The sequence below is a fragment of the Lissotriton vulgaris genome, chromosome 9 (genome assembly GCF_964263255.1).
Source record: "Lissotriton vulgaris chromosome 9, aLisVul1.2, whole genome shotgun sequence".
Lineage (NCBI taxonomy): Eukaryota > Metazoa > Chordata > Amphibia > Caudata > Salamandridae > Lissotriton > Lissotriton vulgaris.
In genome coordinates, this window is record NC_141697.1 from 3207040 (window position 1) to 3234802 (window position 27763).

The following is a 27763-nucleotide window of genomic DNA, read 5'->3' on the forward strand; positions in this document are numbered from 1 at the left end:
GTCTGCGCTGAACCCTTTGTTAGTCATCCAGGGCGGACCTCTCTTGTTAAATATTTACAACAAGGGGTGGTGAGGGACAGAGTCTCTGAATTAAACAGAATACTCTCACCCAGTCAAGAGATCAGGGCTAGATCCAACACCGTTTTTTAGCTCACTGCACCATCCCAGTTTCAGAACCTGGCTGTATGCAAATTAGTCTGTTCCTGTCCCAGTGCATGATGGGAACAGGGCAAACCAAACTACAAAATCCAATTCTTACACTGGGAAGGAAACAAGCTACCGGGACCGGTTTCTGGCATTTCAGCCGTCTTCGGCCCAGCTTGCTTGAATCCTGATGGTGCAATGAGCAAGGGACTCACATCTGAGTATACCCTTCCACGCTTAGGGTGGACAAAAATATTTACAACAAGGGGTGGTGAGGGACAGAGTCTCTGAATTAAACAGAATACTCTCACCCAGTCAAGAGATCAGGGCTAGATCCAACACCGTTTTTTAGCTCACTGCACTATCCCAGTTTCAGAACCTGGCTGTATGCAAATTAGTCTGTTCCTGTCCCAGTGCATGATGGGAACAGGGCAAATCAAACTACAAAAGCCAATTCTTACACTGGGAAGGAAACAAGCTACCGGGGACCGGTTTCTGGCATTTCAGCCGTCTTCGGCCCGGCTTGCTTGAATCCTGATGGTGCAATGAGCAAGGGACTCACATCTGAGTATACCCTTCCACGCTTAGGGTGGACAAAAATATTTACAACAAGGGGTGGTGAGGGACAGAGTATCTGAATTAAACAGAATACTCTCACCCAGTCAAGAGATCAGGGCTAGATCCAACACCGTTTTTTTAGCTCACTGCACCATCCCAGTTTCAGAACCTGGCTGTATGCAAATTAGTCTGTTCCTGTCCCAGTGCATGATGGGAACAGGGCAAACCAAACTACAAAAGCCAATTCTTACACTGGGAAGGAAACAAGCTACCGTGGACCGGTTTCTGGCATTTCAGCCGTCTTCGGCCCGGCTTGCTTGAATCCTGATGGTGCAATGAGCAAGGGACTCACATCTGAGTATACCCTTCCACGCTTAGGGTGGACAAAAATATTTACAACAAGGGGTGGTGAGGGACAGAGTCTCTGAATTAAACAGAATACTCTCACCCAGTCAAGAGATCAGGGCTAGATCCAACACCGTTTTTTAGCTCACTGCACCATCCCAGTTTCAGAACCTGGCTGTATGCAAATTAGTCTGTTCCTGTCCCAGAGCATGATGGGAACAGGGCAAACCAAACTACAAAAGCCAATTCTTACACTGGGAAGGAAACAAGCTACCGGGGATCGTTTTTGCCCAATATAGGTGTGGCAGGGTATACTCAGACATGAGTCCCTTTCTCACTGCTCCATCAGGATTCAAGCAAGCCGGGCCGAAGACGGCTGAAATGCCAGAAACCGGTCCCCGGTAGCTTGTCTCCTTTCTGGTGAAGAATTGGCTTGGTAGTTTAGTCTGCCCTGTTCCCATGATGCACTGGGCCAGGGACAGACTGATTTGCATATAGCCAGGTTCTGAGCTGGGATGGGGCAGTGAGATAAATAACGGTGATGGATCAAGCCCTGATCTTTGGACTGGGTAAGAGTGGTCTGCTCAATTCAGACACTGTTCATCACCACCCCCTTTTCTGAATCGTTTTTGGCCACTATAGGTGTGGCAGGGTATACTCAGACATGAGTCCCTTTCTCACTGCTCCATCAGGATTCAAGCAAGCCGGGCCGAAGACGGCTGAAATGCCAGAAACCGGTCCCCGGTAGCTTGTCTCCTTTCTGGTGAAGGATTGGCTTGGTAGTTTGGTCTGCCCTGTTCCCATGATGCACTGGGCCAGGGACAGACTGATTTGCATATAGCCAGGTTCTGAGCTGGGATGGGGCAGTGAGATAAATAACGGTGATGGATCAAGCCCTGATCTTTGGACTGGGTAAGAGTGGTTTGCTCAATTCAGACACTCTGTTCATCAGCACCCCCTTTTCTGAATCGTTTTTGGCCACTATAGGTGTGGCAGGGTATACTCAGACATGAGTCCCTTTCTCACTGCTCCATCAGGATTCAAGCAAGCCGGGCCGAAGACGGCTGAAATGCCAGAAACCGGTCCCTGGTAGCTTGTCTCCTTTCTGGTGAAGAATTGGCTTGGTAGTTTAGTCTGCCCTGTTCCCATGATGCACTGGGCCAGGGACAGACTGATTTGCATATAGCCAGGTTCTGAGCTGGGATGGGGCAGTGAGATAAATAACGGTGATGGATCAAGCCCTGATCTTTGGACTGGGTAAGAGTGGTCTGCTCAATTCAGACACTCTGTTCATCACCACCCCCTTTTCTGAATCTCTCTTGTTAAATACCCTTGTGCTTTTCAGATTGCCTTTCGGCGCGGCTTGACGTGATATTTACAGAAGCAGAAATAGTTGCGAGCTTCCATGGAAAACAAGATACAAATAGACTTGGTGAAAGTGGAGCATGAATGTAATGGAGATAATATACAAAAGGGTTTTCTAAAACATATGGACTGCAGAAAGGTGCTGATAAGAAAGCCACTCAACTTCACAGTATCGGCCGACCTGCGTAGTGCTGAAACAAACGCGATCAGGATAGCAGAGTATTTATTAAATGAAAAGTCCGGAAGGGGAGGGGAGGGCAGGCCCGGGAAAGCTCAGCTGATCAAGTCATCGAAAGTGTATAGTAGGGCAAGGGTTAACAAATGGTATGCCCAGAGGAGTGTGTCAGCATGGCTGCCGGATGGTCCTGGGGTGAGAGGGCAACGAAACACGTGTGGGAGATGGTCGTAATAGCAACAGAGGAAGTGCAGGGGGCGGGCCTGGCAACACCGACCACAGGAAAGAGGAGAAAGCGTTGCGAAGGAGGTGGGCATAAAAACACAGAGCCGAGGAACGCACGGTGGAGGGGCATCCAAGAGAGAGGAAGGGGTGCGGGAGGGAGCCTGCCATGGCAGGTTCCGGTCTGCTGTGGTAAATGTTGGAGCGGGGGAACATGATAAAGGAAGGGCACTTTGTAAACCACGCACGCGTATTTTCTTTTAACTTTGAGAGTCGCGAGAAAGAGTCCTCTGAAACGTGCCTGTTTTTGGACAAAGCTGAACTTAGAACTAATAGATGGGCGAGAGCTTACAAATACTGAACGCAGAGTAACTTCTTTACTATAGCAGAGAGACCCCGAGGTGTATGGACGGCAGTGTAAACAAGGCAGCGCTGGGAGGGGGGCTGGGCACGAAGGTAGGAGAAATGCGAGTCATGGCCTGGTGGCCGTGAAGTGTGAAGCAGTGGGCGGGGAAGCAGATCCCTTTGAAGCTCTCGGAGGCAGGAGCAAATGGTAAGGGGAGGAGAAATGCTGCTGGAAGGCTCGGGCAAGCTCGTGCACGAGGGTGTGCACTTCTGGAAATCTGCTTTGCTTTTGATAGCTTAGTTTAGCTCTTGGTTTCACCCCAATAGGGCTCGCCTATTATATCCCTGCGGGATATTAATAGGCGAGCCCTAAAAAGGACAGAATGCAAAAACTACAGCAGGTTTCTGTGGGAAAGTTACAGTGTGGCACAAAGCAAAATATGTTCGAATAGTAGCGTGTGCAAAGCAGAGGACAGTCTGGCTCGGTCTCGTGCTAACTTAGGGAAAACGACAATGGCTACCTGTACCACATGACACCCTCCCTTTGGTCAGGACAGTAGCGTGTAATGGACACAGAAATCAGTGGTAAGCAGAGTCAAAGCGTTATAGGTGAGCGTCCTGAAGAAAGCCTGATAAACTCATAGGAGAACCTTTTCTACACAAAAATATGTCTAATTACAGCGTGTCGTCAAGCCCCAGTATGTATACGGCCAAGTGGAACATCATCAGCTCCAGTAAGGCATCAGAACTTTCCAAATTGAAAAGTGCAGCCATCTAATTGAGCAAGTGAAATGAACAGACGTGATCCTCATATTCAGAGATCGCCCGGACCATCCAAGGAGTGTCGATATTTACTTCAGTGAAACTAGGATCCAACAGTTGGCGTGCACCTGCATATGAAGCTGTGTCGACCATTGCCCCAATGGTGGAGTACACACAAGCAACATACCCAAGGAACAGTCCTGGTTATGGGACATCAACGGACATATCCACAGTTCATGATCCAGGGCAGCGTGTGACGGTGTAGTCATTCAGATATCCAGAGACCACTGAAAGGGGCACCGGGTGCAAGAAAACACAGGTTGCACACGGGTGAAATAGGCATAGCGGAAAGTCAGACAGAAATCGACATCGAGTGCTTCTTGTGGCATTAATCCAAAAAGCTGACGCATCCGCTCACGGTACAGCTGCATCTATTCCTGTCCGGGCAGAACCACAAATCAAGGAGCCAATGCAGAACAGAAGGAAGAGGTTAACAGTGCAACAAATCAAGACAAGCAGCAGTGGGAACCCGCAGAATACGCTGGAAAGAATAGAATGTATAAAGGCAGTAATTACTCCAAAAATCATCTGGAAAGAGGACAGGAGACCTGAGCCCACAAGTTTAAAAAAGTGTGCTAGGACTGTCCTATCAGACGCATTAAATATTTGATGTGTCAGTTCCCCGAAATGAAGAGGAGATTTGCGTCTAACAATGATTGTATTTCACTGGACGTTCTGGCCACCTGCTATTCGAAGGTCTCATGGGCTGACGTGAGAGCTACTTCTTGTTGAAAGAATAGTGCTTTGAGTCTGCGTAGCTTATTGAAGTCTGTTTTCAGTGTTGGAATGGAAGGTCACAATGAACTATCTACACTCCCATGTGGAGGGGGAAACATGACGTTGTTGCAACAAGTAACTAGCTGGGAAACAGTCACCACATGCGGGATTCCCGCCTGCAGACTGCAGCAGTTCTGATTATTAAGGATGAGATAACTGCTGTGAGAAGTTGGCCTGGCATATGCTGTCAACTAGTTCTAGTGGGCACCTTGCACCAGTCCAAACAACCCTTATTGATGATAGGTTTAAGACAACCTTTATTGAAAGCTATCCTAGTGGTAGCCATTGAGAGCAGCCTTCAGGCTGAGTCTGGAAGGAGTGTAAAGCAGCTTGGTTTACCAGATCATAACCTTTTGAATGACCAAATGAAAGGAGAACCACACAAAGTGTATATAAAATATATGTATGTATTACTAAACACTCTCTACTAATCTCTTTATGAGATTAAAGAACAAGATACACAATATCAACACAATAGAACATCAGTAAATAGCACAATATACAATGGGCCCCATGGGGAGACCATATATTAAGAAAGTGGTATAAGAACCACTACTTGACTAGACAGTGCCTAGAGCACGTAGAATCGCTGGTACCCTAAGGAACCACCCAAGGTAGTGACACAGGGCACCCAAGGGGGACACGTGCAGTGTGAGAACACAGCTGTGAGCGCCATTAGCTTATATGGGGAAAGTTGCAGTTGGAATTTTTAAAATTTAAGGACACTTTGGAGAGGACTTTGAGCAAACCCCTTTAGACTTAGGAGGTTCCAGGGCCAACGCCCATTGGAGCACCGGAGTACTCGAGTTACTCACCCAGGGAAGCTAGGTGCATAGGTGTCAAATGATGTTGGGTTGCGTCGTCGTTTTCAATGGCGACCTGCTGCAAAGTGCTGCTGCCGTGAAGAAGAAAAGTGTCCAGAGGGATCCAAGCCTGGATCGAAGATGTGAAGAACCTGAAAGCAGAGGGGACAGAGTCTGGGTCACTTGCCAGTGGTGGCCAGGCACACGATAGACGAATGCCCACCGATATTGGGTGCTTCAGGTGTGAAGAGGTGAAGCTTGACTCTGCAGCCACGAGGACCAGAAATGCGTCGACGATGACCAGGAGCTGGATTCTAGCTGTCCACGAAGGATGTCGAGTGGTGTGGCGTTGGTGCTCGGATTGAACACAACAAGCCTTGGCAACAGCAACCCACACAGGAAGAGAAAAGATTCTTTGGTGCGGACCAGCAAGATCCTGGCGACTCCCCAAGTGGTGGAGAGTCAGGGCATGCTTGGAGCAACCAGGTAAGCCCAATTAAACTTAGAGTTGCCTTCACAGAGACCCACCAGTCGACAAACCAGGGATCGTGAAGGGACCTCGAGAGGAATCACACAATACCAGCCCACGAGACACTCGGCGAGTGTAGGTCAGTAATCTTCGATGAAAACACTGCTCAGGGCTTGGACTACAAGTAGCCCAAAGCACAGCCTCAAGGATCGCCAAGAAGCATATGCACATGCAAATGTGCACGGTGTCCAGGGGTTCTGGTTCCACGGTCCCCACAAGGGCTACGGGTCTCAGATTTGCTGGGAGCTCGGGTCGGCCTCTGGGAAGTCTGAGAACCCACCTCCTGTGTTGCAAATTCTTCGGAGTCCAACGGGAGCTTTGGAGATGCAAACCGGTCAGATGCGTCTTTGGTGGCTGCCAAGCAGGGGAGTAACTCCTTTACTCCAAGGGAGATTCTTCAGCTATCTAGCTCGTTGTAGATCGTCGAAGTTCCAGGATTATGTATCAGAGTTTCATCTAGGTAAATCTAAAGTCCAGTAGTCAGGGGTTCCTACTTTATACCCAAGGAAGGGGTGGGACAAACTCTGGGTACCCACCTATGGGAGGGTCAGGATAGAGGGGGGGCTACACCCATATCCTTTGTCCAGTTTCGTGCCAGAGCAGGGGCTAGTAGCCCATGCAACCGGTTTGAGCTGGACTATGCACAGGCACATCAAATGTGCCCCCAGTGCAGACATCAAAGCACTCTTGGAGTGCACCCACCCAGCCCCAATACACTAAAGCCTGTCTGGGAGGTGGTTACACCTCCTTGTCACAGGAAACCTATTCTCCAGGCCTCCCCTGCCGGAGTTTCGTCCAGCAGCAGGAGACCAGACTCGTGTCTGTGGCTTCTCCATCCATTTTGTGATGCCAGGGTTCTGTTAAGCTGGTACTGGCTGTACCTCTGTAATCATGTTTCTTCCTCTAGGAGGGTGGAATCATACCTCCACCGCCAGGACTGGCGGGGAGGTATCTTTCCAAGGTGATTCCAAACTATAAGAAGCAGATCCTACTCTCCCACAACTGCCATTGGGCACCAATGAGAAAGTGGAAGACCTACAAGAGACTGGCTGGCAGTGGAGTCACACTCTTCCCCCATTAGAAAAACCTCTCTTTCTGCTCTTTGACAGCAATATGTAAATGGTAAAGACCATAACTCATGTATGTAACTACTATCCAGGGGCTCATATCTACCTACGGGAAAGTGTTTCATACTAGATGTACACTGAAACATAGAGATGGGCAATGAAATTACTCCATGTAGTAACGATGCAGCAGAATCCATTTCTGCTATCGTAAATGGAAGTTGTTCCATTTGTTGTATATTTAACATAGTGTATGTAGCGTCTTTCATGGCCATTAATTGTTGTTTACGTGTTAAATTAAAAGATAGGAACAGTTCACTTGCATTCAAATAATCCCAGGGAACTTTCCCATTTTTGAGTGTGTGTAGGGTCCACCCAAACTGCATAACTGATCTAAGTTGGTGTTGTCCGTGATATAATTGTCAGACTCTCATAAACTCCTCAGAATCCGGGTGATGCATAAAAATGTCTACCTCTTGACATCCCCTACTCTGATAGCAAAGTCACAGAGGATTAGGGTGATCAAGTGAGGGAAGTGGTTAGGAAGAGAACAGCTGGGAATAGGAGTCCTGGAAAACAAAGAACACGCAATGGAGATATGCATGCGCAATAGCTACTCACATAAAGTCGCTCTATGATCAAACTATACCTCTATACCCTGACGCATCTCACACCTGGTCTTTCATTCCCAAAGCTGTATAGTTCCTCCTGGTCATACTCCTAAAAGGTATAAACACATGTTTAATTATGATCTCTTCTTTCTAACAGGAAATTAAAAACTCTATACCCCATTCTACACAGATACATACCGATTCATACATCCAGAAATCAAAACAATGAAAGGACGTCCAAAATGGAAAGGAAAAAATAAGTTCAGTGAGTGCCAATTCAACATTACAGCGTTCTAATGTTCGGGGTATTTTATGAACCAAGAATTTCTAGCCAACATCAGCTCAAAGAGAAAGATCATAGATTGTTTCTCCAAGGAAGGGACAAAACGGTTTGCACAAAGTGTAATTGCAGAAGAGAAAATTCCTTGCAGTCTGAGCCAAAAGTTATAGAAAAGTCATACTTCCTACCCGGAAGTGAGGATTCCTGATGACAAGAATCAGATCGATCCCAACAATAATAACTCCTTCCCGCTGCAAAGTATGGAGGCACCACAAAAAGGGAAAGGGACTGGCAATGATACCGCAATGGAGCATGAAGAGGGATACTGCAATTAGTTGCCAGCACTGCTGAAGGCTCCCTGTCACGAACATAAATCCAGCGTCTAAGCGGTTCGATTCTTCACCGCAAGACGCTATCAATCTCCAAAGGTTCAAAGCAAACCGAACAGTTATAAGACGTCTTAGTAAGCCCAAGAAGGAATCGCAGGGGTCATACAAGAGTCGTGGTACTCGCTCCGCCGAGAGAAGTTCCCGGAAGCAGAAGAATTACGCACGCATGCCGGCGTGAGGTGGAAACCTTTATCGCCTAACTCCTCCCTTCATTTCCTCAGCCTTTAGGGATAGGTAGATCCCTGGGGGTGAACAGTGACAAAGGCATTAACGTGTTTGTTTCCTGACAATAATGTAGACACTTCATTTTGTACAATATCAATAACAGAAGATGCAATATTGTCCAAAGTATAAATATGAGATGGCAATGTGTTAATACTGTTATCGACCACGGCAAGGACTTTGTCCAAATTGTCCTGATCTATATGTCGTAGACGTACAGCAGCTTCTAGTTGTAACAATTTCCAAAACTCATTATACACACCATAAACAAAACGCTTAGTATGGGGTGGATTTGGACCCAAAAGGGAATAATCAAGATTTATGTCACCGGACAAAAGAGAAAGATGTTGTTTCACAGAAGTCAGTGTGGAATGTTCTAACCATTGTTGACATATTTTTCCCACAGAATAAGTGGTGACAGTATTAGAATGGGGGGATCTGAGGGTAGCGTGGATCAGGTCTATGTAGTAAAAGCCCTGAAGTAGTATTCCTAAAGAGTGAATTACAAACATTGTTGTCCAACGGCCACAGAGCCAAAAAAGAGAGAAAATGGGCAATAAGGGGAAACGACAGTCGCACTAATATGTTATCAGTCTTATCAGATACACTTTTGAAAAAACGCTGAACTGTTTGTGGTCCTATTGCCCATAAACCACCACATACAAAAACTTGATCTACAGGAGGCAGGAGCGTTTGTTACATACAACACAAATTATTCTTCCAATTTAAAGAAGATATGAATTCATTTTCATCACTTCAATTTCCTTTACAATATTTCCATCCTCAAGAATATTGGAAGTATGTCCATACAAACAAACCCGAATATACGGGTGTTCCAATTAATAATACAATGAAGTCACATGGTCTTGATGATGCATTGCTTGATTTGTTTGCATTCTTTTGGAGATACAGATAGTAATTCAACCCAGCCAATGTGTTACGTCCAAAAAGACTTCATCAGGGCTGAAAAATTCAAACGTACTAAATTGTTATAATGTTTATCAGAATACACATAATCACAGCTAGATGATAAGCCATCCTATTCGAAATAAACCAATGCAAGTAAAACCAAAAAATAATAAGTGAATATCAAAAACTGTGACTCCATTACAAGAAAAAAGAAACAAGCATTTACAATGCTACGGTCTCGCCTTTGCAAAAATTAGAGCTATTGGCATTGTAAATGACAAACTTTTTATTTGTGTGTTGGTTTTGAAAACAGATAAATAAATGGCATTGTCATATACAATGCCAAAAGCTTAATGTCTCGCAAATGCGAGACCTATTGCATTTGCAATGCAATCAGTCGCGTATTTACGCGAGTTTGAGCTATTGACATTGCAAATGGCACTGCCTTTTATTTATGTGTTGGTTTCAAAAAAATAAATAAAAGGCATTGTCATTTACAATGCCAATAGGTTAAACTCTCACAATTGCAAGATCTATTGCATTGCAAATGCTTGTTACACATTGTTCTGGCAGATGTAGCTCTCGTCACCCCGCAGCAGACCAGGCTCGACCTGTGTTTACCCCAGGGCTGCCCAGGCACTCCCAGTGTAAACAAACAGATCAAGGCCTGGGCCAGGGGTCAGCAGGTGACACTCTCTCCCAGTGCCCCCAAGCTGTGCACTCGTTTCTGCCAGACAAGGGTGGCCGGAGAAAGGAGAGGGTGGGGGCGGGGGCTGTTTTTCAATGTGTACTCTTTCTATTCTTGTTTTCTGTTGGTAGATGCCCACAGAACTGCTTTAGAGCATTGGTTTCAAGCCCGCCAAGTAACAGAAGGGATGTATTTAACTGAACATTATTTTTTTAATGCTTCCACCCATAAAACAATGATTTATAAAAGGAAAGCCAACGAATGATAATCTAGACTCTGTGTTCATTGTCGCAAACAAGCATTGGCAGTCTCAAGCTACCTTATTTTGCAAGCATATGGCACAAAAAAAATATTACAATAAACCCACACACAAAACGTTGGTACCTAAACCTTCACAGAACACGCTTTTATGAAAAGGTTTAAAACTTTCATTTTTAGGCAAGGCTTTCATCTGATTTGTAAATGAGACAAGGATAGATACATTGCCAGGCACTCCATTGCAAACAGCTACAATGTTACCGCACTTCCACGCACTTCATAACAGCAGCTTAACAAGCACTGCCAAAGTCAATATGTCTGGCTTTTGAGAAGCCATCTTTTAGAAAACTTGTAGGAAGGGGGAGGCTCTAGTTGGCGCAGTGTAGCACTAGCGACAAGCAGGGACTCTCTCTTCCTCGTCAGGGCTGAGGGTTACCTTCCAGACAACCTCTGCTTACCCTCTAGGTAGTGTGGCTTAAGCAGTCGCAGGCTAATCTTTGGGGCACATAGGGTTAAACACTTGCAACAGTACACCTTTACAACCAACCCACCACACAACGAGACCAGACTGTATTCTGTAAAAATATATATCTTTATATAGATTTTAAGCAGGCTTGTGAATACAGTCAATATACTTTATGGAAAACGGTTGCAGATTACTTGATTCGGGTTACCACAGTTCTTATGCAGTTCTCTTGAGGCCCGTAGGCCGGTGTTACTCAAAGTTCTTGTGGAGCCGGCGGCTTCCAGGGGATCTGTCCCACGTCGCGTTGCCTTCCCGGGGTCGTTGATCGTTGCGGCTCTTCAGCCGAGCAGGTCACTGGTCCTCCGGGGCAGCGGTGTTCAGTGGCGGCAGGGTCCTCTCCTCGTCGTCCGCTCCGACCTTGGAGGCGGCGGCTGTGCGGTGGTGACAAGTGGCAGTACGGTCCCCAAGTGCAGGACGTACCCAGCCAAATGTCGGTGCAGCTGTGGGCTCACAGCTGGGCTGTCGGGCAGACTACCGACTTTGCGGATTCTCGTAGGGCAACTGTCCGTCTTTGCAGGTGAGTGGCTGCTCGTTATGCAGTCCCCTCGAGAGCTCGGACCGGACGGGTCCTCCTTTGCTTTGCTCTCGGGCTCCCGGTGCAGTTGCGGTCACGGTGTTCGGGCCAGCGGCGGCTGGTCCTTGCTTTGCTCCCGCTGTTGCTGTGGGCCCCGGTCACGGTGGTCAGGTGGATGTCGTTGCCTTGGAGGAGATTCCTTCGTCAGTGCTGCGGCGATGGTCAGCACCCGCAGTCGCTTCCTTCCAAGGGGGGTAGCGTCCACTGGTCCTGGGACGCTGGTCAGGGGGCAAGTTCGGTTGCAAGCCCTTGGAGATCTCTTTAGCAGAGTTTGGCACAAGTAGAGCAAAAGTCTTTTCGTAGTCTTTTCGTCTTCCTCTCCTTCAGCAGCAAGGCACCAGACACAGGCAAGAGTCAGCACCCTTCCTTGTCTCTCACGGTCCTTCTCGTAGGGCAGAGTCCTTCTGTGGCCCAAACCGGATCTAATTTTCAAGGAGCAGGGCTCCTTCTTTTATAGGCCAATTCTTTTGTTCTCGCAGGCCAGGGGGGCCTTTGCCTAGCCACTCTCAGTTCTGGAGTACCCCGGCGGGTGTACTCCGGCTTCTGCTTTCAGTGTGAGGGGCAGGCGCATCAGACGCCCCACAGGAGGTGGAGCCAGCATTGTCCGGACAGGGGTGGCCAAAGTACCTTGTTGATGGGGGCTTCGCCCTTCCTGGGCCAGGTGCCGGCAGAGTCATCCGCCGCTCCCCAGGAGGGTGGAGCCAGCATTGTGGTGGCCGAGCACAGTGACAGTTCGAGTCAAGAGGCACTCCTACCTCCCACTAAGGTGTAATCTGCGCATTCACCACCTGTCATCCCTCCAGCCCTGTCACTCACACATCCCAGACAGACAGATACACATACCAGCAGAGGCGGCTGAAATGGTTAAGCAAGCAAATGCTAACTTTCTAAAAGTAGCATTTGCAAACCCAGGATACTAAAATAAACTTGACTACAAGAAATATCTCAATATCCTGAGTTCAGGCATACTAAACATGACTCACTACCATGCTCCTTGAGCCTGCGGGGATTATAGGGTGTAATAATCCTCGCAGCTCAGTCTGGCCTAATGGAGCAGGTAGCCTTCAGTAGTGAAATACGGTCTTCGTTGTAAGTCACTACTAGGACATGCCACGCACGTCAGGGCTTGTCCTACCTTACACCTACAACGTACCCTGCCCGCAGGCCTACCATAGGGGTGACTAATATGTAGTCAAGGGAAGGGTCGGGGCGGGCAAGTGGGGACACTTGCCCAGCTAGCGTGACAGTACGAGACCGCACGCGGGTTCTGCGGTCGCAGTTCCCGGACACATCTTTACGGCTGCTTCGGTGGGTGGCGCAACCAGCGCTGCAGGCCCACCAGCAGTATTGGCATCTACAAGCCCCGGCACTCTCTCGTGCACTTTACTAGGGACTAACAGTAAATCCAATGCACCAATCATGGATACCAATCGTATGTACAATTTACAGTAGGGAGCACTTGCACTGCGGCACGGATCAGCCGTGGCGCAGTGCCCTGAGTATCGGAGAACCAGCAAAACATCGGAGGCACATCAGCAAAAAGTGGAAGGGAGACTCACGCCAAGGTGCCAGGTCTAACATGTGTCCCCTCCAGCTGAAATGTGGGGGGAACTACCCTTCCCCAGGGAGTTCCACATCACTAAGGCGGAAAAATCTGGACAGACCGTCAGCGTTGGCGTGATCGGTGCCAGGGCGGTGTTCCACCGTAAAGTCCATACTCTGTAGAGAAATGGACCACCTCAACAGTTTCGGGTTCTCACCCCTCATTTGCATCAACCATCTGAGGGGCCTGTGGTCCGTCTGAACTCGGAAGTGAGACCCAAACAAGTAGGGTCTTAGCTTCTTCAGCGCCCAGACCACAGCAAATGCTTCACGTTCTATTGCACTCCACCTACTTTCCCGTGGAAGTAACCTCCGACTTATGAAGGCTACGGGTTGGTCAAAGCCCTCCTCAGTCATCTGTGAAAGAACAGCCCCTACACCATGCTCTGAAGCGTCTGTTTGCACAATGAACTCCTTGGAGAAATCGGGGGCCAGGAGCACGGGCGCCGTGCACATGGCAGTCTTCAGGGTGTCGAAAGCCTTCTGACAGGTGTCAGTCCAAATCACATTCCTGGGCTGCTTTTTCGAAGTCAGCTCTGTCAAGGGGGTCACGATCGTGCCATAGCCCTTGACAAACCTCCTGTAATACCCAGTGAGCCCCAGGAAGGCTCTCACTGCAGTCTGGGTCTTGGGGGGTTCCCAAGCCAGGATGGTTTCGATTTTGGGCTGCAAGGGGGCTACCTTGCCACTCCCAACTTGGTGTCCCAAGTACACCACTGAACCCTGCCCAATCTGGCACTTGCTTGCCTTGATTGTGAGGCCTGCTCTGCGCAGGGCCATCAACACTTCCCAGAGGTGTCGCAGGTGTTCGGGCCAAGTGCCGCTGCACACCGCGATGTCATCCAGGTAGGCGGCACTGAACTCGTCCAGTCCAGCCAACACCTGGTTGACCAATCTCTGAAAGGTGGCAGGGGCATTCTTCATTCCAAATGGCATAACCCGGAACTGGAAATGCCCATCTGGGGTTGAGAATGCCGACCTCTCCTTTGCCCCATCGGTCAAGGCGATCTGCCAGTACCCAGACGTTAAATCAAACGTGCTGAGGAACCGGGCAGCCCCTAGCCGATCAATGAGCTCGTCAGCTCTGGGGATGGGGTGCGCGTCAGTCTTCGTGACTGAATTGAGTCCTCTGTAGTCCACACAGAACCGGAGTTCGGGTGTGGCTCCCGGCGCAGCAGCCTTCGGAACCAAGACCACGGGGCTGGACCAAGGACTGCTGGAAGACTCAACCACCCCGAGGGCAAGCATCTTGGAGACCTCCTCCTTGATGCAGGCCCGTACCCTGTCAGTTACCCGGTAAGCCTTATGCTTCACCGGTAAGCTGTCTCCAGTGTCCACATCATGGACGCACCAATCTGTGACACTCGGAACCAGGGAGAACAGGTCTGGAAACTGCCCCAGCAACTGGCGGCAGTCCTCCTGTTGTTCGGCGGTCAGGGAGGGTGAGAGGTTAACTCCATCCACTGACCCATCCTTCTCACAGGCCACCAAGAGGTCAGGAAGAGGCTCCGACTCCTCCTCCATTCCGTCATCGGTTGCCAATAACATGCCCACTTCGGACCTTCGCAAGTGGGGCTTGAGGCGGTTGACATGTAGGACCCGCAAAGGGTTCCTGGGCGTCTTCATGTCCACCAAGTATGTCACGGGGCTCTTGCGCTCCACAACCTCAAATGGTCCTGTCCACTTATCCTGAAGGGCACAGGGCTCCACTGGGGCCAGGACATACACCTCCTGTCCAGGCTGAAGCTCGACCAGAGTGGCATTCTGATCGTACCACCGCTTCATTTCCTCCTGGCTTGCTTCCAGATTTGCCTCGGCAAGTTGTCTGAAGCGTCGGGTTTGGTTTCTGAAGGCCAGCATGTAGCTATATACATTCTGGGGAGGTTTCCTGGGAGATTGCTCCCAGCCTTCCTTTACCAAACTCAGTGGTCCTCTCACGGGGTGGCCGTACAGTAGTTCAAAGGGGCTGAACCCTAGGGACTTCTGTGGTACCTCGCGATATGCAAAAAGCAGGCATGGCAAGAGGACGTCCCACTTACGCCTCATCGGACCTTCCAGGCCCATGATCATGCCTTTGAGGGTTCGGTTGAATCTTTCAACCAACCCGTTACCTTGGGGATGGTAGGGTGTGGTGAACTTGTACGTTACGCCACACTCCTGCCAAAGGGACTTCATATATTTCGATATGAAATTGGTTCCCCTGTCGCTCACCACCTCTAGAGGGAATCCTACTCGTGAGAAAATTCCCATCAGTGCACGCCCCACCACGGGAGCCGTCACTGTCCTCAGAGGGATGGCTTCAGGGTACCGGGTGGCATGGTCCACCAAGACCAGGATGAACCTGTTGCCCATGGCTGTCTTGGGGTCCAGAGGCCCAACGATGTCAATACCCACTCGCTGGAATGGCGTACCGACCACAGGGAAGGGTTGGAGGGGAGCCTTGTTCTTCCCTCCCGTCTTTCCACTTGCCTGGCAAGTCGGACAGGTTCTGCAATAAGCATCGGAACTCTTGTGCATTTGGGGCCAGTAAAAGTGGGTGACAAGCCTGTCATAGGTCTTGTCCATCCCCAAATGTCCTGCTAAAGGCACATCATGAGCCAGACCCAGTAGGAAGGCTCTGAACTTCTGGGGTACCACCAGCACACGGGCTGACCCAGGTTCAGCAGCCTTAGGCTCCGAATACAGGAGGTCGTTCTCCCAGTACACGTAATGTGTTTTGGCCTGAACACCATTGGCCTGGTCTGCAGCCTGTTGCCGCATACCCATGAGAGAAGGGCATTCTTTCTGCTCCCTGCAGAATTCCTCCCTGGAGGGTCCTCCTTCTTGCTGCCAATGGGTCAGCTCAGGCAGGTCCCCCAGTTCGGCGATCTGTTCCCCTGTAGGCTCCAGGGCATCCCCCTCAAGGTCTGCCTCTTCCTGGACCGTAGGAACTTCAGGGGCCGGCTTCCCGCGCCCCCTGCGCCTTCTCCCTAAGGCCGGTTCCTGGGCCTCTCCTTCAGGCCCCAGGACCTCTCGATCACCCCTACTGGCGGCCATTGACCGGGTGGTCACGCACGCCCAGTCAGGCAGACCCACCATCCGCAGGTGAGTCGTTTTCTCCACCTTTTCCCAAGGGGAGTGCTCCAAGTCGTTCCCTAGCAAACAGTCAACAGGCATGGTTTTTCTCACACAGACCTGCAGAGTACCAGAGACCCCCCCCCACTCGAAGGGAACTTGAGCCATCGGACACTGACTCTCAGAATTATCAGCGTTGATAACCCTACAGTAGGCATGGGGTACAACTTGCTCTTGAGACACCAGGTGCTGCCTCACTGCAGTCACACTGGCTCCTGTGTCTCTAAGAGCCTCGGCTTCCTTACCATTGATGATCACCACCTGCCCATATTTTTTAGTGTTAGAGGGCAGGTAGTTCGTAGGGATCATCTCGCTGTCTCCTAACGAGACCAGGGTCATGTGAACGGGATCTCCACCCCCCGGGACCATCATTTCTTCTCCCAGGTGAACGCTAGTCACTTGTCGGGGCGGAGCACCAGTGGGTGCGGGTTTTCCAAATAGGCGACACTTGGGGTCACTGGATATGTGCCCAGGCTCGCCACATTTGAAACAATTGAAGGGCCCCTTTGGAACAGGTTTACCTGTCGGGGCCCCATTCTGCTTCGGGGGTGGGGGAGGCTGAGAACCCTGCTGCAGATTCCCTTGGGAACTACTTTGGGGGCCTTTTTGGAACCCTTTCTGTTTTCCCCCCTTGTCCCCCCCACTCTTCTGCTGGGGACCCTGCCCACTCTTGGCGGAATCTCCCACGGGACCCTTGTGGACCCTGGTGCTGAGCCAGCGGTCCGCCTCCTCAGCAAGCTTCCTCGGGTTGGACAGCTTGCTATCGATCAGGTGTTGGCGTAACTCAGGAAAACAGTGATCAGACAAGTGCTCCCATGCAATTAAATCAAAGAGACCTTGAAAATCATTAACTTTGTTACCTTTCACCCAACCATCCAGTGCTCTGCAAAAGTAAGTCACATACTCCACATACGTATTCCCAGGCCGCTTAGTACATCCCCTAAACTTCTGTCTATACATTTCAGGGGTAAGCCCGTACCTGTTCAATAAAGCTTCTTTCATGTGGGCATAGGATCTCTGATTCTCAACGGGCAAATCTAGCAAGGTATCTCTCCCTTCGCTAAGGAACCTTCCCCACAACCCCGCTCCCCAATCCTTGTCAGGGACCCGGTGGGAGGACATGGCTACCTTGTATGCCCTAAACCACTGTCCTATGTCATCCCCCTTAAAGAACTCCTTAACTACGTCCTTCGGGATGTGCACTCTTGACTCTACCTGCACTGGCGATGTGCTGCCACCAGAGGGAGGCCGATCCAAGTCTCTCTCCTTGAGACTTATCTCCCTCATTTTTATTTCGTAATCCATCTGGTGCTTTCGCTCTTCCAGCGCCATTCTTTTGGTTTCAAGCTCCAGCTGGATTTTCATTTCTGCCAACTTCCTCTCGTGATTCCGGGTTTCCTTCCTGTCCGCCAGCTCCTCTGGCGACAGGCCTTTACCCAAGCTGTGCTCGCTGTCTTGCCTCTCTAGATCGATCAGATCCCCAAGCGCATTCTGCTCCTCCGTCGTATTCTGCTCGGCGAGGACGTCTTGCTCTTCCGGGGTCTTTCTGGACTCCACCCAGGCTTTCAGGGCCTTGTAGAATTCCGGTTTGTTTTTGCAACCAGCGTGCGGAACCTTGAGTTTTCTACAGAAAAACTTTAGTTCCATCTTCGAGTATTTGTCCAGCTTTGCGGCGTCCCACTCTACCTCCAACACCTCGGAGGTCGTGGACTCCGCTCCATCCAGGCTCTTTGTGCCCGGCATGGTTTCTGCACTCGGAATCTTCTTTCGGCAAAATTCAAAAAGCAAAGTTTGTGGCTAAGTAACTGGACCGTAATCCTTGTGTAGTGGTCAGAAGCTCAGGTATAGATATCGCAAGTGTAAATTCGAAATCCTCACCGCTGCGTCCAATGTAGGAAGGGGGAGGCTCTAGTTGGCGCAGTGTAGCACTAGCGACAAGCAGGGACTCTCTCTTCCTCGTCAGGGCTGAGGGTTACCTTCCAGACAACCTCTGCTTACCCTCTAGGTAGTGTGGCTTAAGCAGTCGCAGGCTAATCTTTGGGGCACATAGGGTTAAACACTTGCAACAGTACACCTTTACAACCAACCCACCACACAACGAGACCAGACTGTATTCTGTAAAAATATATATCTTTATATAGATTTTAAGCAGGCTTGTGAATACAGTCAATATACTTTATGGAAAACGGTTGCAGATTACTTGATTCGGGTTACCACAGTTCTTATGCAGTTCTCTTGAGGCCCGTAGGCCGGTGTTACTCAAAGTTCTTGTGGAGCCGGCGGCTTCCAGGGGATCTGTCCCACGTCGCCTTGCCTTCCCGGGGTCGTTGATCGTTGCGGCTCTTCAGCCGAGCAGGTCACTGGTCCTCCGGGGCAGCGGTGTTCAGTGGCGGCAGGGTCCTCTCCTCGTCGTCCGCTCCGACCTTGGAGGCGGCGGCTGTGCGGTGGTGACAAGTGGCAGTACGGTCCCCAAGTGCAGGACGTACCCAGCCAAATGTCGGTGCAGCTGTGGGCTCACAGCTGGGCTGTCGGGCAGACTACCGACTTTGCGGATTCTCGTAGGGCAACTGTCCGTCTTTGCAGGTGAGTGGCTGCTCGTTATGCAGTCCCCTCGAGAGCTCGGACCGGACGGGTCCTCCTTTGCTTTGCTCTCGGGCTCCCGGTGCAGTTGCGGTCACGGTGTTCGGGCCAGCGGCGGCTGGTCCTTGCTTTGCTCCCGCTGTTGCTGTGGGCCCCGGTCACGGTGGTCAGGTGGATGTCGTTGCCTTGGAGGAGATTCCTTCGTCAGTGCTGCGGCGATGGTCAGCACCCGCAGTCGCTTCCTTCCAAGGGGGGTAGCGTCCACTGGTCCTGGGACGCTGGTCAGGGGGCAAGTTCGGTTGCAAGCCCTTGGAGGTCTCTTTAGCAGAGTTTGGCACAAGTAGAGCAAAAGTCTTTTCGTAGTCTTTTCGTCTTCCTCTCCTTCAGCAGCAAGGCACCAGACACAGGCAAGAGTCAGCACCCTTCCTTGTCTCTCACGGTCCTTCTCGTAGGGCAGAGTCCTTCTGTGGCCCAAACCGGATCTAATTTTCAAGGAGCAGGGCTCCTTCTTTTATAGGCCAATTCTTTTGTTCTCGCAGGCCAGGGGGGCCTTTGCCTAGCCACTCTCAGTTCTGGAGTACCCCGGCGGGTGTACTCCGGCTTCTGCTTTCAGTGTGAGGGGCAGGCGCATCAGCCGCCCCACAGGAGGTGGAGCCAGCATTGTCCGGACAGGGGTGGCCAAAGTACCTTGTTGATGGGGGCTTCGCCCTTCCTGGGCCAGGTGCCGGCAGAGTCATCCGCCGCTCCCCAGGAGGGTGGAGCCAGCATTGTGGTGGCCGAGCACAGTGAGAGTTCGAGTCAAGAGGCACTCCTACCTCCCACTAAGGTGTAATCTGCGCATTCACCACCTGTCATCCCTCCAGCCCTGTCACTCACACATCCCAGACAGACAGATACACATACCAGCAGAGGCGGCTGAAATGGTTAAGCAAGCAAATGCTAACTTTCTAAAAGTAGCATTTGCAAACCCAGGATACTAAAATAAACTTGACTACAAGAAATATCTCATTATCCTGAGTTCAGGCATACTAAACATGACTCACTACCATGCTCCTTGAGCCTGCGGGGATTATAGGGTGTAATAATCCTCGCAGCTCAGTCTGGCCTAATGGAGCAGGTAGCCTTCAGTAGTGAAATACGGTCTTCGTTGTAAGTCACTACTAGGACATGCCACGCACGTCAGGGCTTGTCCTACCTTACACCTACAACGCACCCTGCCCGCAGGCCTACCATAGGGGTGACTAATATGTAGTCAAGGGAAGGGTCGGGCGGGCAAGTGGGGACACTTGCCCAGCTAGCGTGACAGTACGAGACCGCACGCGGGTTCTGCGGTCGCAGTTCCCGGACACATCTTTACGGCTGCTTCGGTGGGTGGCGCAACCAGCGCTGCAGGCCCACCAGCAGTATTGGCATCTACAAGCCCCGGCACTCTCTCGTGCACTTTACTAGGGACTAACAGTAAATCCAATGCACCAATCATGGATACCAATCGTATGTACAATTTACAGTAGGGAGCACTTGCACTGCGGCACGGATCAGCCGTGGCGCAGTGCCCTGGGTATCGGAGAACCAGCAAAACATCGGAGGCACATCAGCAAAAAGTGGAAGGGAGACTCACGCCAAGGTGCCAGGTCTAACAAAACTTATGGAAACAAATAATTAAAAAGAAGGATTTCATGCATCTTTTGCAAAATAAAGATTACCTGCTGTAAAAAGGAAGGTTAAAAAAAACCTAATGAACGTGCGCAAGAGGAAATGGCAGTCATTCAGAGAGAAGAAAACCAGCAGCTGGAGCAGCCCGACCAACCATCCGCGGCGGTGGGACATGGTGGACGGAAGCAGAATATGAAGATCACGTGACAACATGAATGGGTGGAGAGGGCAGAACGAAAGCTCCTTTATACGCACAGTAATATTTACCAGGATGTCTCTCAATAATTATTTTAACCACGAGCGTGGCAAGCACCTAAAGCGGAGTCTTGGCCAGACCTAAAGGGAGCGCAAGAAGTACCTAGAAACGCTGCGTCTGCACAAAGGATAAAGAATGAATCTTTTGTGTCCCTACATTTGGGCAGGCTTGGGGCGCCTAGATGGGACGTGGTCTGAAAGAAGCACTGCATTACGAGTGGGGCTGCGGTCCTTCGTTTTGTTAATCGTGCATGCTTCTGTGACTGTCTCTAAGTCAGGGACTGACAATGCTATGTGAATGCGGTAGCTGTGATAACTCACTGTCAAAGAGAACAGAACCGCAGAGGAAGCTAAACTAGGAAGGTCCTCATACTGCACACAGAGGTTGAAAGCAAATGTGGACTTGTAAGTGTAGATCCCTGAAGAAAGCTTTCCCAAAGTGTATTTGAGCACTCCAAGGATAGGAGGAATCCATTATGATTCATTACCCACTGCAACCTTAACCACTGAAAGTACCAATTTGATAACGTGTATTTCTGCTTCGGACGTTAAACCGGTTGTATATTAAAGAAGCCTGCACTTTTACTGCGGTCTGGGAGGTACTGTTGGTTGGGGCTTACAATGCTGCTGCACATGCGAGATAAGCATGCAATGCTGTTGTATTTTTGCCCGTACCCCTTCAGTGCCGTCGAACGGAGCTTGCCCTATAGCTGCCGCTACCCTTTGTACTGACTCCTGTGCAGTCCCAGTTTGGGTAGTGGGCGCTGTATTATGTGCACGGGGGACGCTAACACCGCTGTACCCAGTCAGGCCATATTAGACTCCTTTGGCTCCACATGTGCTGAGGCAGGTCAGCCCCCTTCCATCTCTCGCCACCCAGCACTATATTTTGAATGCGGAGTACGCAAAGATGCTGTCCAGCCGCCCACAGGTCCCCGCCCGCCTGCCCCCACACTTCCGCAGGCTCGAGACTCGTCACTTGGCTAGCAAGGGGATTTCTGGGGCTGTCCCGGTGATGCTATCGCCAGTAGCCACCACGTGTTCTGGTCCAAAGCAGATGCGGCGAGAGTGAAAGTTTCTAAAGGGAGGTCTCGCGTGCATGCTGGCATCTGCCAGCTGCACAACAGGAAAAGAAAAGGAAACTTATTTTTGGGTCGAGCAGCGTCAGGCACCTTGAGGATGACATCAGGTAGAGTCAGACGCGCGATGCCCACGCGGCCATGTGACGCTACAGCGAGGTGGCATCCCAGCCAGTCTGGCCAAACCTGCGCAGGTTCTAAAGGGAGGTGCCAATGGTACCAGGGTGGACAAGGGGGCTTCGAAAACGGATACCCCGACTGGGGGGCGGGACTGGCAAACGCAAAATGCCAGGTGCATCGGCATAACAGTTAGGAGTGGCTTTTAGCCTGTTTCAACTATCGCCCAAGTTGCCCTCCGGATCACTGGGAGTTCATTTGTCCAGATGCAATTAGTGCACACTAAACAAGCCGATAGGCTCTGGCTGACTTGCTGCTGTGGTAAAAGCTTTCTTATCTTCTTTATGGTGCGAAACAGATGGCCCCATAAAGAAGATAAGAAAGCTTTTACCACAGCAGTAAGTCAAGGAGTCCAGTCTGAAAAGTACAGGGCTAAAAGAGAAAGAAGAACGTCACTAGGACCTCTTCTCCAATGGCTGGCCACCCTTTGGGAGGCCAGCCAATGGAGAAGAGGGGCGGTGCTTAACCCCGGCTAGTGAAGTACACCTAAAAACATAAAATCTCGCGAGCTCGACTTCACATGTGCGCAGTACGCCACGCGAGACCTAAAAAGGGGAGAACGTGAATTGTATTTGCACCCAAACTTCTAACATTATTCACAACTATAATAAAAGCTGTTTATTCATCAACATTTTTGAACAATAAAACAGTCATTTACAAAAAGAATAAAATATACCTGAAGTGTCTATTCACTTGCTTGTAGTTTTTCATCCAAATTCTTGTATATCTACCATAGAGATGCCCTGCGTTGCTTATGAACACATCTCAAACAGTAGCCTGTGAGGGGACATGAATAATAATCTGCAATGAGGGCTCTATGGATTCTGAATATAATAGAGCGTCATTGCTTCCATCGTCAGTATCTTAGTTCCTTCCGTGTGTTTGTAGTACGGAATGTATCATTTTAATCCTCCTTGTTTGCAATGGATGACCTCTCTTTCCTGGGATCTAAGGATTAAAAATAAACACACAAGACATTATCTATATTTTGGCTTCTTCAAATGTCTTCAGGTTGTTAAAATGACCATTATTGACCCCCTCCATCTAGGCCATGAGAGCAGCATGTGTTGGTAACTAAACGCTATCATTTAACACATGTTCTGCCAAGCGACCTTTACCCAGAAACAGGACCGAGCACCAGAGGCTCCCACTTCTATCATCCATGGTGCAGATCAGCAAGAGCCTCCATCTCCCAGAGTCCAAGAGGATGCTACCACTATTTAAACACATTTCTTGACCAATAGAAATGCGTTTAGAGTTTCCTCCAATCACATTTTCACTTCCCACGGTTTGGGTAGTGATGAGTTCTCACAATGGTCCGCCCAACACTAAGGCCAATCATATTCATTGGGGCAGATTTCCAGACCCTTGCGCCACATTTGCGCCGCCGTTGCGTCACTTTTGTGATGCAGCGGCAGGGTAAATCATGCACCACGTTGCGACTTATATACAACGTGACGCATCTAGGGAGATGCGTCCCGTTGTAAATCATTGCGCCACATGAAACCTGCGTCAGGTTTCATGTGGGCGTTCTGTCGCAGGGTGGGCGTTCGCTTGCAGGAAGCCCCGTAAAACTGACGTAATGAAATCTACAAGATTTCACTAAGTTAGTTTTACGACGCCGCTGCATCAAACCCTTACGACTGCGATAAGTATAGCAGCCCCTGTGCATTGCTTGAGTTGCGTTGCGCTTGCGACATGACTCCAGCAATGCGCTGTCTGTACGCCACAAGATACGTCACACATCTGCCCCTCCTTGCACCATGAAGCGCCACATTGGAGTGCGTGACTCATCTGTTCTGGCGCATCCCTGCTGATTTGCAGAGATACGCCAGACATTGTAAATATGCCCCATAGTTCATAGTTCTGATGTTTAAACTGACGCTGTATATATAGTCGCAACGACACCCCTTTCTCAAGGTGAACCTGATCGAACCGAGCACATATACTCACAGTGAGTATTCAACATCAATGTTATCACATAGCAAGAAAAAAAGTTACGTTTGCTCTATTTATTATTTTAATCGCTATACCATTGTTAGTCAATGTTATTTCTCACCCAATAGAAACCCACGTTAGACTAATATGTGTTGTTTATAACAAACGATCCTGCCTCATGTTGATCCATTGGCCGCAGGGCCCACCCGCTGGGTTCACCGTAAAGGAATTAAATGTACTGTTTCTTATCATGCAATTAAGTTGATCTTCTGTATAATTTGTATGAGTTTTCCAATGATGGAATAGTGGGAGAATTTAATTCTTTAATTTTAACTAATCACAAACAAGTAGTTTGTTGGACTGTGTAATTATGCAAAATGATTTTGGGCGGTATTAGACATGCACGGAACAAGGACTCAGTGCCCTGCACTTGCCAAGGCTTAGTGCCCTAACCCTGTCTCTTTGCCTCCCCAGGGCGCCCCCAGCCCCGGCCTGTCGGAGCAGCAGCTGAGGGCCTTGCTGTCGGAGTGCTGGAGCCCGAGAGGGGGGGGCAGCACTGTCTCCCTCCCTGTGTCTGAGGCCTGGAGCCCATGCCAGGGGGGGCTGGACCCCCCTACCCCCTCCCAGGGGGGGCCGGACCTCCCTCACCGCTCCTGCCTGCCCCTGGAGGAGGCCCTGGAGGGAGCAGCGGGCAGCGGGGGTCCCTCCAGGGATGGAGGCGAAGAAGGACACAGCGCAGAGAGCGGCTACTACATGTCCCAGGCTCTACAGTCGAGGAAGTTCAGCAAACCTCCCTTCCTGGGTGAGCCGCACACCGCCGAGGAGGACAGCTGGGAAGCCGCCTTTCCTGACCCCCCGGAGGGCCCTGGAGGAGGTGAGACTCCTGAGAGGGTGCGGTGGAGGAGGAGAGCCCCCTGCGAGGGTAGGGTGGAGGAGCTGAGACCCCTGAGAGGGTGGGATGGAGGAGGTGAGACCCCTGAGAGGGTGGGATGGAGGAGGTGAGAGCCCCTGAGAGGGTAGGGTGGAGGAGGTGAGCCCCCTGCGAGGGTGGGGTGGAGGAGCTGAGACCCCTGAGAGGGTGGGATGGAGGAGATGAGACCCCTTGAGAGGGTGGGGTGGAGGAGGTGAGACCCCGGAGAGAGTGGGATGGTGGAGGTGAGACCCCTGGAAGGGTGGGGTGGAGGAGGTGAGACCCCTGAGAGGGTGGAGTGGAGGAGGAGGTAAGAGACCCCAGAGAGGGTGGGGTGGAGGAGGTGAGACCCCTGAGAGGGTGGGATGGAAGAGGTGAGACTGCTGAGAGGATGAGGAGTGAGAGATCCCTGAGAGAGTGTGGAGGTGAGACGCCAGAGAGGGTGGGGTGCAGGAGGTGAGACCCCTGAGAGGGTGGGATGGAGGAGGTGAGACCCCTGGGAGGGTGTGGTGAAGGTGGTGAGACCCCTGAGAAGGTGGGATGGAGGAGGTGAGACCCACTAAGAGGGTGGGGTGGAGGAGGTGAGACCCCTGAGAGGGTGAGAAGTGAGAGACCCCTGAGAGGGTGAGGAGGTGAGACCCCTGAGAGGGTGAGTGTGAGAAGTTGGCCTGGCATATGCTGTCCACTAGTTATAGTGGGCACCTCGCACCAGTCCAAACAACTGTTATTGATGATAGGTTTAAGACAACCTTTATTGAAAGCTATCCTAGTGGTAGCTGTGGAGAGCAGCCTTCAGGCTAAGTCTTGAAGGAGTGTAAAGCAGCTTGGTCTACCAGATTATAACCTCTTGAGTGACCAAATGAAAGGGGAACCACACAAAGTATATATAAAATATATGTATTTATTACTAAACACTCTCTTACCTCTTTATAAGATTATGGACCAAGATACACAATATCAACACATTAGAACGTAAGTAAATAGCACAATATACAAATGTTCTAGATGATTTGAATGAGATAAATACGGGAGAAAGAATCCTGCATGTGTTTTTGAGAATTGGAAGAGATAAGAAAGATGGTTTAGAAGAAAAAGAAACACATTCTAATAAAGAAAAAGAATTGAAGAAAGATCTCTCCAAATCAGCTCATAAGAGAATAGGAGCAATGTCCTTATTTTGTAATAAAAAGACTGACTTTTTAAGACAAAATTATAATTTAGAAAAATGTGGGGACCCCTACAGACCAAATATACTTGCTATGCATAGGGAAATGAAATGTGTTTGAAAATAGAAAACCATAGCAAGTTTCTACATTTTTAAAAAAACAAAAGATGGTCGATTTTTTCAAAGGTGTGATTATAGGTTAAATACTTCGAAGTCATACAAAATCACTACAAATATATTAAAATATTTCCATTTTATTGATCTTTCATAAAAAAGAGAAAAGAAATGTGTAAATTCATTGATCATTCAATTTTCTGATGTGGGTTATACTTAAGACAAAAGGCCCGATGGTATTTGATGAAGTCTAGGAAATTAACACCACGTAGAGACTTTGGTTTTTTAAGTTTAGATATAGACATCCCAGATTTTTTCCCATTCCATAAAAATGAGGATAAAATTGAGTAAATGCTTTTAAAACAATGTTTAGGGATATTGAAGGGCATGTTAGAAATATAAAATAGCACAATAGGAACAAGCATCATCTTAATGGAATCAAGACGACCGCACCAAGATAAGAACAGGGCATTCCATCGAGAAGTAAGGTCACGTAAAGTTGTAGATAGGGAATATACATTCAAAGTGATGGACGTTTTAACAGAATCAGAAACAAATAAGCCAAAGTATTTAATGTGATTTGGATTCCAATGAAAAGAAGACGTCATGAAATCAGCGTGAAAACCAAACTTATTTATAGGAAGAATTTTGCATTTATCTGTGTTCAGCTTGTACCCTGAAACCTGTGCAAAACTGTCAACTTCCCCAAAAAAAGCAGGTAACGAAGATTGAGGATGAGACATAAAAAGCAAAATATCATCAGCTTAAGCTGAGACTTTAAGTTGTGAATTGCCATAAGAAAAACCAGTAATTTGGGAATTGGAACATATTTTAATTATTAAAGGTTCCAAGGCAAGAATAAATAATAAGGGAGATAAAGGACATCCCTGACGTACACCCCTGTGTAAAGGAAAAAAGGAAGATTTAAGACCGTTAGCAAAAATAGAGGATTTAGGAGAAGAGTAAAGTTTAGACAAGTATTGGATGAATTTGGGACCAAACCCGAACCAGGAAAGAGAAGCAAAAATAATAGACCAATTAACCCTATCGAACGCTTTTTCTACATCTAAGGCAATCGCTGCAAGAGCAGATTTATAGGATTTGAACTTACTAATAACATTAAAAAAATAAACGAATATTGTCAGAGAGAAGTCTACCTTTAATGAACCCACATTGTTCTTTGCCAATTAGATGTGGTATAAAATTCTCAAAACGTAACGCTAACACTTTTTCTAAAATGGTATAATCCAAATTAATTAGGGAGATAGAACGTTTGTTTTTACATAGTTTAGGATCTTTTTCCTCTTTAGGAAGAAGGCAAATTAATGCTTCTTGAAAAGAACTGCAGGATGAGTAAGTTGAAACAAAATAGAGAAAGAGTTGATTTAATTTAGGTACAAGGAAAGACGAGAAGAAAGAATAGAGTTCAATAGAGAAACCATCAGGACCCGGAGCTTTAACTTGTTTAATAGAGCTGATGGCATTAGAAATGTCTCAGAGATGAATATCCTGTTCTAATAAAGAAAAGTCTCAGTCAGGGTGTGAAGGGGATGGAATAGAGGATAAATAA

General features: G+C 49.1%; 1 protein-coding gene across 1 annotated transcript in view; it reads left to right on the forward strand.

Moving 5' to 3' along the window:
* Positions 1-27763, forward strand: part of FSIP1 (fibrous sheath interacting protein 1) — an 898930-nt gene that overhangs the window by 812552 nt on the left and 58615 nt on the right. The window contains exon 11 of the mRNA XM_086936904.1: positions 24479-24878. Coding sequence (XP_086793030.1) covers positions 24479-24878 — 400 coding nt within the window. The remainder of the gene's footprint in view (positions 1-24478; positions 24879-27763) is intronic.